The sequence below is a fragment of the Cottoperca gobio genome, chromosome 2 (assembly GCF_900634415.1).
Source record: "Cottoperca gobio chromosome 2, fCotGob3.1, whole genome shotgun sequence".
Taxonomy (NCBI): Eukaryota; Metazoa; Chordata; class Actinopteri; order Perciformes; family Bovichtidae; genus Cottoperca; species Cottoperca gobio.
The window spans coordinates 3,416,556-3,430,146 of NC_041356.1; the positions used below are offsets into that span (position 1 = coordinate 3,416,556).

At 43.4% G+C, this 13,591-nt stretch overlaps 1 protein-coding gene across 1 annotated transcript in view; it reads right to left on the reverse strand.

Annotated features, from left to right (window-relative positions):
• The window catches only part of LOC115016587 (potassium voltage-gated channel subfamily H member 7-like), a 54,692-nt gene that overhangs the window by 15,042 nt on the left and 26,059 nt on the right, over positions 1-13,591 (reverse strand). The window contains 6 exon segments of the mRNA XM_029444437.1: positions 588-787; positions 1,187-1,354; positions 1,749-1,980; positions 6,870-7,295; positions 11,209-11,423; positions 12,894-12,914. Coding sequence (XP_029300297.1) covers positions 588-787; positions 1,187-1,354; positions 1,749-1,980; positions 6,870-7,295; positions 11,209-11,423; positions 12,894-12,914 — 1,262 coding nt within the window.

A 13,591-nucleotide genomic window follows, 5' to 3' on the forward strand; every position in this document is an offset into this window, starting at 1 on the left:
ACACACTGAGGGAACAATAACATGCATGTTTGGAACAATCAATAAACAATTGCTTATTGCGACTAATGCATGCTATCAAGGGTATTATTTAGGGTACACAAAGGTGCTAAAATGCTAACAATGTAAATCACTCCACTACTAGTATCAAACACAGCTAGATGAAGCTCTACTACTGAGGGACACTCATATACACATTAGTTGTACCTCCTGCTCTTACCAGAGTGGTGGGGTCATTCCATTTGACATGGGGCAGACATGGAAAAGACAAACTTATATAAGTACCATGAACAGCATCATGATGAGAAAAGCCGGAGTTACTGTGTTCATGAGCTTCCGTTTCACTTGGGGCTATGACTGAACAGTGTACTCCTGATGAAAACATCAGACTGTGTCAGAGACATAGCGACGTGGTCAGAGCGTCGTTCGACGGGATAGTTCAAACTCACACAAATCACATTGGAAATAGAGAACAAAGCAACTTAACATTATATTTTGTTACCATTGTGAAAAAATACACAAGCTGGAGGCAAGAATCCCCCCCCCCCACACACACACCTAAATAAAAGACAAACACACTCCTCCCGTACCATATTCATGTCGATGCCGTTGGTGTACGTCCAGGCGTGTTGGAAGTATTCCTCCAGCCTCTGCCTCAGGGGGTTTGGGATCTGGTGGAAGCGGATGAATTCTTTGACGCGTAGCATCTGGAGGTGATACCTGGCTGTACCTGAATACAACCTCTGGATGATGGCGGACACGTTCCCAAAGATGCTGGCGTACATTAGAGCTGGGAGAGAAGCCACACAGGTGACCGTTGAGCCATGGCGGCTAAGGATGCACATACACAATACCTACTTCTTCTTCTTCTCTTTACATCAAACAAACCACTGCTGCTGCTGCCACATGACTTCCTGTGTGTCAGCATTTTTCTCAAGGAAAGACCGACCTGATAATGCACTGGGAATGGTTTAAATCACACTTGTGTTAAATCAGGGGGTGGGGATAGTACATTTGAAATACAGTGGATCTATTCTTGAGAAATATTTACTGGCGTGTATCAGCGTGTGTGCCGTGAAAGTCTGGTTATATAGTTTCAATAGCTACATGAAATACTGTGTCATACAATTTTAAATATATATATAATATTTTAAAATACGATCTGTGCTGTGACTCGGCTGTCACTCACATCCGATGAGCATGACGCAGATGGAAAAGATCTTCTCAGAGTTGGTGTTGGGGGAGACGTTCCCAAAGCCCACACTGGTCAGACTGCTGAAGGTGAAGTACAGAGCCGTGACGTACTTGTCTTTGATGGAGGGGCCCGAGCTGGGGTCACTGTAGTTGTATTTCTTTCCTACAATGAAGAACAATAATACAGTACATACAAAATTGACAACATTTGTGTTGTGACCCAATGGAAGCCCATTCCTACCAATGTGATGGGAACAAATTATACTGCAAGTCATTATAATGAGAAACTTTCTCACATTAATGACTAAGTATCTCCAAATAATGACTTAGTATCTCAAAATGATGACTCGTGAAATAATGAGAGACTTTCATAACTAATTATTTTGGGAAAGCTTCTCATTATTTTGCGTTCCTAAGTCATTATTTGGAGATACTTAGTCATTAATGTGAGAAAGTTTCTCATTATAATAACTTACAGGAACTTTTTTTTCATCACAAAGCTAAGCGGAAATGGGGCGCCTCTTCATTTGAAATGTGAACAAAACAAGGAAGATCACCTATCGAGACCCCCAGGTTGTCCAGCCAGCCAATCTTATGCTCCAGGTAAGGCTTCTCCACGTTACCAATGGCGTACCAGATGCAGGCCAACCAATGGGCAATAAGGGCAAAGATGCACATGAGCAGCATGAGCACAGCGGCACCATACTCTGAATACCGGTCCAGCTTCCGGGCCACTCGTACCAGCCGTAGGAGACGAGCCGTCTTTAGCAGGCCGATCAGAGTGGTGGTCTGGGGTGAGAAACAAACAGATATACAGGATTTAGTTAATCACTTGAAGGTATGTGTCAAATAAAATCCTCTCAGAGGTTCATGTGTAAATGTTAATATGTGCTGGGTTGCCCCTCAGGCTGTTGCGCTCCTCTTGCCCCTTCCCTCCAGCTATTGGCTGGTGATCAGGTGACCTGCAGCCAATCACAGACACTTCCCGCTCCCTGCCTACACACAGACTATTTGCGTTGTGAGCTTTTTCTTCAGGATTGGTCCATACAGTACCTCTTTTGTACATTATATCATGGTTGGATTACATTAATGAGATCTGATGTGATTTCAACATGTAGGGGACAGCAAGTTATGTCACTAGACGCTGATAACAACCTTTCCCAGCACTCAAAGTGAACAAGTTGTTTGTCTTCTTTCAGCGTCAGGGGTTGGGGTCAAGGTCATGAGGACGATCAGCAAAGCTTAGAGATTCCGAAACACGCGTAGTTTAGGAATGCTTAATCTTATTCACGCAGCGCACATAGTTGACACATAGACTAGACAGTGGATCATTCCTGCTGCTGTGGACAGATCTTTCAAGGTCTCAGTGTCCCTCAGTATCAACACAACTCCACTGCCTAAGACATGGCTGTCAGTATGGAAGTGGCTTTAGTGGAACAGACTGGCAAATAAGAGAGAAAGTGGGGAGTATTTAAAACCAATATCAGCAGATAGGAACCTCTGTCAAATCCATGAAACTCATCAGTGGCAAGAAAACAGCAGCACACACAAACATACATTACAATGTGGACATTACAATGTCCACACACTGCCTTCTGTTCCGTTTCATTTAAAGCACTTTAATCCTCCCGTTTCAATTTTCTCGCCTGACTAAATTAATGTACAGACTTTGGGAGGGGAGGGGGGCAAGTCTCGATCTATTGGTGTTGTGCAATTTGTGAATGTAGAGTTTAGGCTTATTCAAAGTATTTAAAGCAGGAAGGGGGGCCAGTGGAGGTTTAGTTTTTTAAGAAGATGATTCATGAGCGAGAGTGTGTCTCCATCATGGTGAGGGAGAGTGCAGTATCTGCTTCTGATGGGTCCATTAATGAGTCTCCGTCCTCCCAATCTCACCCCTAAATCACCGCCATCATTCACTGCTGTGCATCCGGCCAGCGGCCCCTTTTCGCTGACAACTGAGCGAGCAGTGAATGAATCATACATAGGAACAGATGAGCCCTAAATGATCCATCATCACTGAGCATGCACTGCCTTAGGTGTAGTGCTGCCGACTCTGAGTGACCTGCCCAGATGACACAGCACACGCTGCATGATGTGGCCCACACAGTGTAATGTTGATTAAAATCTGGGCTTACAGTAAGTCAGAGGCGTTTGGGACTGAGGAGCCAAGCTAAAGCTCCCATTAGCAACCAGCTGTATAAAAAATATCTGCCGAATATCCCTCTGGCCATCTGCCACTGCGGCTTTCCAGGCTCGCCCGGCCACTTTAAAACACCAAGAGTCAACCAAAGTTAAGACGCAACCTTTTCCCTCTGTGTATGTGGACGCAACAAGCTATCTAATATGTGTATGTATATAAGGGGTTCTCATATAAAATGTTGGAAAGTAATACACCAAACACCTCCTACCTAAACAACACAATATGTTGTTTGCCAATGACGTCATTTATGACCGTTTTATTTAACGTTGTGAAACGGTGGCAGTTTTAATGAAGCTCAGTTAAATCATGAAGACAACTTTCATGCTTCATTTTCTCTCTCTCTCTCTCTCTCTCTCCCTCTCTCTCCTCCAGCTGCTTCTAATCAGCTCGTTATGGTGGAGTCCACTCTTTTAGTTAACCAACTAGATTTAGCCACGATCTCCGACAGCCACAGCCCTGCTGTTAAACTTTAAATCCGTCCTCCTCTCTGCTGCTGTCAGCTGTCATTTCAGGAGATATCGTCGCGGCGCTCGTCCAGATGTCAACACATTTCTCTCTCTGAAAGAGGAAAGTCTCTCCCGATTGAAAACAAGTTGTGAAACAGAACTACAGTAGTTGTTTGGTTATGTTTGGGAAATGATAGCAGTTTGGGGTTAAATATAAGCGTAGAACGTGACGTAGATCAGCTTGAACATGAATTGTATCGACACTGATAAAGCTGAGTCACTGTAACTCCTACTACCTGTGTTTGTGACTCAAGAAAACAAAACCTTTCAGCTGCCTAAATGTATTATAACAAATAACAACAGAAGATGTCAACACAACGTTGACATATTATCATTTGTTAATATCATATAACAAACTTCACACATCCAGGAGCCACAGGGACATTTACTTTGGTTGTGTTTGCATTTAAGTCCCAAGACAAATATCTATATGCCTAATATGTCTTTTCAGCTCTATAAATATATATAAATATTGATAACCTGACCCTATTTTCTGTCAAAATGTCACAAGTGGCCGTATGCCCTCTATACACAGGCCACAGAACAAGTCAACAAGCATTATTCATCTAATCTAATAAGAAAACAAAGTGTGCAGCGACATTATTTTCTGAGTAAGCAGTCAAGCAGCAAGTCTGCGTCTATTCTGACTGTGAAAAGTGAGATTGAGGGGGCTGCTTGTTACAATGAACCTGCCTCCTCTTCTCTCTTTAGCACGGCCGTTGCTGCAGGTTTTTGCAGTATAATAGAGTTGGAGTGCTTTTCTGTACCGTCTGCTTTCACCAAAAGGCAAGATGCACATTTTCTAATGGCACAAACCAAAGATTTGAATAAAGCTTGTTTTAATTTGCATGAAAACATTTGTGCATGTGGTTCACTTTGAGCTCGAAAAGTTTTAGATGTGTGAGCATAAATAGCTCTCGCCTAAGGACAAGATCTAATCAATGACAATCCCTCACACGGTCAGCCTTCTGAACGGCTTCATTGACAACAAATAAAAGCCTAACTTTTCTGAGTTTAGTTGATAATGTGCATCGACTCAACCCTGCCAGGAATAATATTTTAATTCTGGTTTAGATCAAACTATCAAATTTACACGTGAACATAATAGGCAAATAGTGTCATCTTTCGCCAACAGGACAGGTGCAGGTATGAAAATGATGGAGGAGCTCGAATGACTCCTGTACGTAAATTCAGCACAGGACCATTTCTACTGATTTGCCGGCCTGCAGAGCTGAAATCTCTCACGGGAGATTTCAACCTGCCATGTTTCTAAAGGAATCAGCAAAACAAAATCTTACCATATCGTCGGAGATGGTTTCCAGGCAACAAAAGGTGCACGAGATTACGTCTAAAAATAGCCCGGTTCTCTGCACAAAGAGCTAAAATAACACAAGTAAAAGACAGGAGCTAAAACTGTACATGGATGTGTTATTTTCACTTTCTGCTAATGATTGGACGAGCTAAAAATACAACATTTTGCCACTCGACTCATCCTGTCACCGTGTCCTTTTGACACAAGCTGTAACAGGAACACACATTCTGTCCCCGCACCAGTCATCGAGCCGCATGATGAGGACGTACGTCGTGCCGCGGTGTCGCTCAGCTGTCTGCTCTTTTTCCTCCACCTGCCACTCACTGCCAGCCTCGAGCCATGCACTCCTCACAGGAACACACGCCTAATGGTAAATAATGACTATGCAAACCGACGAAACTGACAACACACACATCAGTCCGGGATGTTTTCAGTGGGTGTTACTGTACATCACGCATCCTGCCACTCTGCATGCTTCGGTTATTCTGTTATGTAAAACTACAGCAAGAGGCTGGATGTCAGACACGTCACTTAACTTATTAATACTCAAGAGGTTGTAAATACAAACGATAAGTCTCACTCTGAGCATTAGATAACTTGCTCAGACACACATGAGTAAAAGAGTTTCTCACAGGCAGAGTAGTTAGGGAGGCTGAGACCTCTCTGATTAGGATTGCCCGGGGCGCTCCAGAGTGGCTCTGATGAAGAGATCGCTGAGGGAAGCAGATGTGACAGCAGAGCGTCAGATTGCTTTAGTAGTCAAAACAGCTCCGAAACATGACTGTGAAGCTGCGGCCTCACGCCATGACACTGGAGTTGCCGAGGAGAGACTCAGATTTGCAAGGTGAAAAAGTTTCCAAAAAGTAGTTCCAGATGCATCCTCCAAACAAATGCTGCTTCTGCATCAACGAGTTCTTTACTCCCAATGAATATTATCAAGTGAGCAGGTCATATTTATAATATTTAATATTATATATAATATTGTGAAAGCACATCAAAGAAACATTCCTTAAAAACTACACAATTAATTCTCATTTCATTTCTTTAACTTTTCACTATAAATGAATGAATGAATGGCAGCCAGACACAATAAAGACACATTAGATTTCCTTTCCAGCTCTGTAATCCAGGACAGTTAGTAATAAAGGCCTTTACTTTACTCTTTACAGCCATCTGAAGGTATCCGTTCTATTTGTGGTCTCTAACGAGAGCGATATTGTTGTTACATGTTGTGGCAAGATAATAGAAGTATCCTGCCTCTGTGCACTTCACACTGGTCAGTTATGGTTTATTATTCTGCAGCATATTAGGAGGCGTGTGGGAGACTAACGCAAAAAAAAGTTCACACAGTCTCATGAAAAACCATAGCTAAATTAAAACTAATAACCCCCTCAGGAGCGTCTGTCTTTGCTACTCCTCCTGCGGCGTCGACATCAAAACATTGGGGGATCAACGGCTGCGCACGTCATCGTCTTTCACACCAGTCTGGCCAAAGTGTTGCCTGGGGCTCCACTTTTTAATATAGGTGGACGTGTGGACGAGATCACAGTCATGATGCGATAGAGAACGATTAAAGAAAACACAACATGCTGACTGTACAAGCACAATAAGCTTTGAGGAAGACTCTCTACAGGAAGCGATCAGTGTGGCCCCCTCTTACCTCATCTGATCCTGAGCCAAAGATGAGCAGGTCGAACGGGATGGCGGCCACCATGTCTATGAGGAACCAGCCTTTAAAGTAGTGGATGGCAATCTTGGCCGGGTGGCTGACCACTTCCTCGTTGGCGTTGACGTACGTGGTCCTGAAGTTTATAAGGATGTCCACGATGAACATAATATCCACTATCAGATCCACGACGTTGAGGGGCGAGCAGGAGTAGCCACACTCCCGCCTCCTCTGCTCCTCGATGTCGTTGAGGAGGAAGGCAGCAGAGTAGGGCGTGAAAATGGCCGTGTAAATGACCAGCAGCAGGATGAGCCAGTCCCACACTGCTTTGAAGGGACTGTAGTGTAGGATGGTCCACTTGTCCATACGGGGTGTTTGGAGTTTATACTCAGGCAGCACGTCTGCACCCAGAGACAGAACCTGAGGAGGGGGGAGAACAGAGAGTTCATCAACTTGCTCACATGAAATTAGATCAAAGTGGAGTGGATCGGTGATGCACTGAGTTTTGAAATGGTAAAAGTCAGGGGGTCTAAACTAATCATTTATAAAAGGATTTAAAATGTATCATTTTAGTGAACATACATTTACACATATATATATAGTAAATAGAGTTTTCCCCTTTTTTAATATAATGTGTGTGGAATATCAGAACATCAATCCCTCCCTCTGTCTTTAAAAGATCTTTCCCACAACTCATTATCCAACCATCTGTTAGTAAATTCTTGTTTGGAAAACAATTCATTACAGTAGTGGACACGTAAAGTCTGCATTTATTTATTATTCAAACCAGAAATCCTTGTTGTTGACTCCCTGCAGACTGGAGTGGAGAGACATTGGACTTCAATAATAATGGACTCATTGGACTCATCATAATATTGTTTGCTATCATCGCAAATCACACGCACAGATTGAGCAGCCGATAAAGTCAGCACCCTTCAGGATGACTCACTAAAACTTGAGGGGTTTGATGCATAAACCATCAGATAATCAGGGATACTCTTACAGCTGCCAGACAGTGTCCAGAGCTCAGGCTATACTTCTGGAGTTACAGAGTTAGAGGTCTTTCTCACCTTCCCTGCCACGGCTGAGAGACGAGGACTGGAAGTTAATGTTTTCTCCGGGGTGGCCCCAGGCTGCCCACCCACCTCTGATTAGGTCTCAGTTTTGCATTTTGCCCATTAATGGTGTAATGGATAGAGGGCACATAAATTGACCCCTGTTCGCACTCAACGTCAGCTGAAGGCCTTGGAGACAGAGCAGACCACAGTGCACCGCACCGACCTCTCCATCCAGCATTAAAGTCAAAGTTATTAAGCAGCAGAGAGGGCAGGATTCTTAATGTGGTTTTAATGAAATTTCTGAGCATCTGAAAACCTGTGACTCGTGCTGCGTATAGTAGCACATTACTAGCACTGGTAGCTACACCAGTATCTGTCCCTCTCATGCTCCTTCTATGATATGGTGTGTCATCTCTACTTTGTAATCATGATGATAATTATCATGGTAACAAATAGATGAGTAAGCCACGGAGGGATTGAAGGCATCTTCCAGGACACCTGACTGTGAGGAGCACAAAGCAACAGAAGATGTCTTGAAACCAACTCTGGACTCCTCTGAGTTGATCTGAAGCCACGATCAAGGCCTTTGAGCAGACACGCTCTCTCCAGGCATTGGCTGCCACGCAGCGACCACGGGCAGATGGAGAGCTTCACCCAGGAAGCTGTGCAACTAATAAAGAAAGAGACTCGCAGCTCACACGCGGTTTCCTACATTTTGAACGTCTCAGCGCATACAGCTCGTGCCCACAACTAAACCATTAATGTCTCATTTTAAAACTTCACAGGGTAACCTGAAGGTGCATGTTGCATACGAGTCATTTTTAATGACGGAAGCCACGTGATTTAACCATCGAAACATGAAACAACACTCCACTCTTATGAATAATGGCCCAGCACTGAAAGTGCAGACCAAAAAGAAGCGGAGGAAGCTAATGACCATTTGCATATCGTTTGAAGCAAAGCCAAACTCACAACGAGCCCACAAGAGAGAGTTAATTTGCGCAAAGTGCACATAGCTACAGTAGGTAGGTTAAATAATTAAGATGGGATCTTTTATTTAGAAACAGATTGGCTACAACACGTTAATCCAGAACTGTTATTGTGCCAACCAGCAGACTCCTCCCAGGCTTGCTTGCAGTGCGAGGGGTAATGTATCCAAGGTGGTGTAGTGCAAAGTTACCACTTATCATCACTTTTGATATTAAACTGTGTGATAGCAGAACAGTGTTAGTGCCAAGAGAGTCATAGGTATCTGCAAGCTTTTCTATTATGTTCCTTTGTGCCTCTTTCTTGGCCATTTCCAACAGAAATCAATTAAAGAAGACATTCACATGAATTTGAAAGTCAACCGCAATTACACAGTTGTGAGCGTAATGAAACAAGCGTCGGGAACACTGTCTTTTAATGAAGAGGCAGCCTGAATAATGAATCACGTTCCCTTTGCTGTCCTTTGGTTTCTGATTGATTTCAAAGGTTATCCCATATCACAGGCTAAAAGTGTTTAACCCTGACCCTTTGGGGTCAGCAGTTTCTGATAACCAACTCAATTATAAACACTTGATCCTTTTTGTCTGCCATACATCACCCCTCTGTCCCTCAGTCCTCTACCTCTCAATCACAGGGCTTGTGAGGCTGACCAGGACAGAGATAAAGGGACATGGAGTCTCTCGCTCTCTGCTGCACAGTAATTGTCCGTCTGCCCGTCCAGCTCAGGTACTTTACCTTCCTTTCTCTCTTTGCATTCCTCCTCAGAGCTACAGTTATCGGCAGTGAAAGAGCCATGGCCCTGAAAATTCCTGGCTATTGAAGTGTCAGACACTTAGATGAACAGAAGTATCGTCTGCCTATAAATACCTCCAAGTCATTGAGACTCTTATTCCAAATGGGCCGTGACGCTGCTGTAATATTGATGTGAAAAGCTATTCAGGTATATACAGTAACTACCAAAACAGAGATAATGATGGCAACTTCCAGATGGATTGGATTATATCTGATGTTTTCTTCACACTGAGTCTTATTTTCTGCTCAAATGCTGAGATATGAACAACTTCCAATATATTTTTGTCGCACCAATGAACACGATGAATGTGTTCCCGTACCAGCAGATGTAATCTTTGGATTTTCTTACTGTTAGGAAACAATGGCCAGAGCTCTAACTTAACTTAAATTGATCAGGGACAATAAAAGAATAATGTTGTGACGTTATGGGACGGACACTAGAGAAAGAAATACAACTGTTGTCAGGTAGTATTGCCGTAGAATTGTAGTTTGGAACTGTCTGGAGCTCGAACGCAGCTCCTGCATCGATTATATGAAATACATTATTTTTGAATTTCAAATGATTTGACAAGAAGCTTTTTTTTCCATCCTTCACTTAACGCATGAATGATTTATTTCGGGAGTGGGAAATTCATGCTCCTAGTAATCTGCTTATGCAAGGTTTTCTTTTAGTTAGGAGATAATGTGGAAGTGCACTAGGATTGTACAGTATGTACAGTCATGCTGCTGAAGTTCAACTCTCACATGCAGATTACTCACATTGCAACAAACACGACCTTTACTTGACCCGATCTTCAGTCATATGTCCTAATGCAATTCCACATACCAGCACACACATCAGTGTAAAGGCAGGGACATGCTAATGCACTATGGCTTAGATTGAACTGTATTTACGTTTGACTGAATTTATCATATATGTTTGAACCACAAGGCATGTTTAAGATTCTTCTGCTGCTTTTGCATTCTAACCTCATCTATATGGGAATTTATGCAGACATGCTGTTAAGTGGAGAATTTGTGGATTCTTTTGTTATTTTCTTTACAAGACCATCTTTGCACCTTAAACTGCTTCAGTGATTAAGTATTGCACTTTCACAAAGTTGGGGGTACCTGTGCAGGGGCTGAGATATTATGACTAAATCCAAATACTACAGTTCCCATAATGCAACTCGATAGCATCTTTTCCTAGACCTTCCCTGCCTTGAAAATGCCCATGTCTTTCAAACTTCACATCCCCAGTTTGTAAGAAAAGACTTCTGGGTTATTTAGTCACACTTAAAATGTAGTATTTTCTACCTGTGTAAATAAATCCTCCTCTTTTCAGAGCGCTGTGTCAGTGTCTGTGTTATTGAGAGAAAACTCAAATCAATACAATTCCATGTTTTCACTGCTACCTTGCAGCCAGGCATATTCTCGAACACATACACCTAGTGTCAAATCGGGTGTCATTGCTCAAAACCTTTTTTATGACGAGCCTCGCTTGGTTAGCTGCTTACCTGCGTGACCTTGTCGGTGACATTGTGTGCGCGGTCTTTGACCTTCGGGGCGATGATGGTTTGCTCAGAGGATGGAGGAGAGGGGCACTTCTTCTCATTGTTGGCCTCAGAGAAGTTGAGTGTGATGAGGGGAATCTTGTTGATGGTGCTGTACCTGTTGAGGTTGGAGTCGGAGGTGGAGCCGAGCAGGCTGGATTTGAGCTGGCTGAGCGGCCCTGAAAGAGAAAGCGACAGGGGGGAGGGCGCGTCATTGAAAGCTGCCGGATCCTGCACATCTGTTGTTGATCTAGGCGTTCTGAATCAAGTACATCAGAGAACGGCCTAGTTCTCTAGTGATTGTTGTGACATGGGTAGTGAGCATGGGGTGGCCCTTACTTTGGGAGTGAGTTCAACCACAACACAACACGGAGAATACAACAGATAGTGAAATATAAACTCTACACCCTCTGAGTGACCTGTCTAGGGTGAACAGGCCTTTCAAAGTTTCTCATTAAAAGATAATGAAGAACACTGTTGGTGAAAGAAAAATAATGATTCAATGCAACTTCACACAGTTAGTCAAACCAACTATCTGTCGGATGTTTGTGTTGGATTAACAAAATGTCCCCTCATCGTACTACACAGCGACTCTCAGAAATTAACCCCCCGCCTTCTTGTGAAACCATTCGACAATGCGACAATATGTGACAGCACCACACACACTGACATGTGACCCAATGAGAGTGACGAAAAGTGAAAAAGAGAGAATTGCTGACTGCGGTGAGCCAGCGGAGGAAGGTTCCACTATGTTTCCCCCCTTTTCACAAAGTACAGTACAGTGATTGAGAGTCAAGGACAGAGAAACAGACAGTTGAGGATGAGGGTTTGCATGCACAGCTTCAATACATGCCACAGTAAGGAAACGTCACTGCAGTCATGAAAAATAACTTCAAAAAAGGAAAAGCTGAGGCCATACCCCCAGCCATCCAAGAGCGAGATACTAGCAAACCAGGAGAGAGAAGAAATAGGGGGGAAAGTGGGAACATGGAGGGGTGGTTGGATTGCAGGGTCAGTAGTCACAAGTACAAACATTACTTCAAATATGACATTATAGCATTTATGAAATGGAGCAAAATTACAACTCCTCATTTGACCCTAAACACAACTAAACATGAATGCATCTGTCATAATGTTGTGAAATGCATGCAGCATCAGCACTGCTACGGGTCCTTTGCGGTCTAAATTATTCCGTGAAAAGGATGAAAATATAGAATTCCAAAGGAAACACAGTCGGGTTTCTTCACTAAGACATGGCATCCAGAGGTTGCATAGAAGAAAACAGAGGTTACAGACAGTGGGAGGTATCATCTTGTAAAGCTTCATTGATTTTCTTCAATGAACGGAAGCAGCAGAGAGATGTAATGTGTTGCTTCATGCAAGCGCGTGCAGAGGTCAGTGTTTTTCTTCCCCTGAGCGACTGGCTGGGGATCAGCAGGTCATGTGTGCTGAGACTGAGTCACTTAGTGCTGTGCCAGAGTTTCAATGCTTCCGGTTCAAGAACTTACAAACACAGTCAGTCATCAACCAAGGCATTTGCATTCAACATGAACCTCAGTCATGTAGGGAAACTCATGCAACAAGCAGGCTTTGTGCAGTATACGTTATCCATTAGACATGCTCAAATTTAACAGGCTGCCGTTTGTTACCTTTAATATTGCGACCATTGTCTGTGATGGCAGCAACACAGCGTTGGAGAAGAAAGACAAAGGGGAGGGAGGGGAGGTGTGAGAAGAATTTCTAGTGCCTCCATGATGACAAATGGGGGCTGGCATCAAACCCCCGCTACTGTCCCCATGAACAATTCATAACTGTGAAGTAGAGATATTACTGTGTCACTGGGAGCTATTTGAATGAAGATTGTAGATAAGAGGATGGGGGTAGAGTGATTGGCCTGGAGGAGACGGCCGGTCTGGGGCCCCGTACTGTCGTCCAAATGAGGGCCAAAAGGCTAATGAGTGATTCAGACTCAAGGGAAGATCAATAGCTCACAGTGTAGATGGTGACTCACTCTAATACTGATGAACAGACTGGTACGCCACAACTCCAATATCCTATTTTGGGACAACAGAGAGTTTGGCACTGTAATTTATATAGCAAAGTTATAGCCAATGTTTGCAACAAGTAATACATTCTTTCATAAGTCATTTGGGTATCAACCATTTGTTAGAGCAGTGGTCACCAGCCACGCAGAGTCAGGGCCTTCCATCCCCTCCGTCCCTTTAACGACTTCACTGAGAAATCCATTCTCAGGGTATGTGCATGAGAGACTTCAGGTTTCCACATCACACTTAGTAAGATGAGTAGTGGACCACAACTGGCTTTCAAACTATTCTGAGAGATTTGA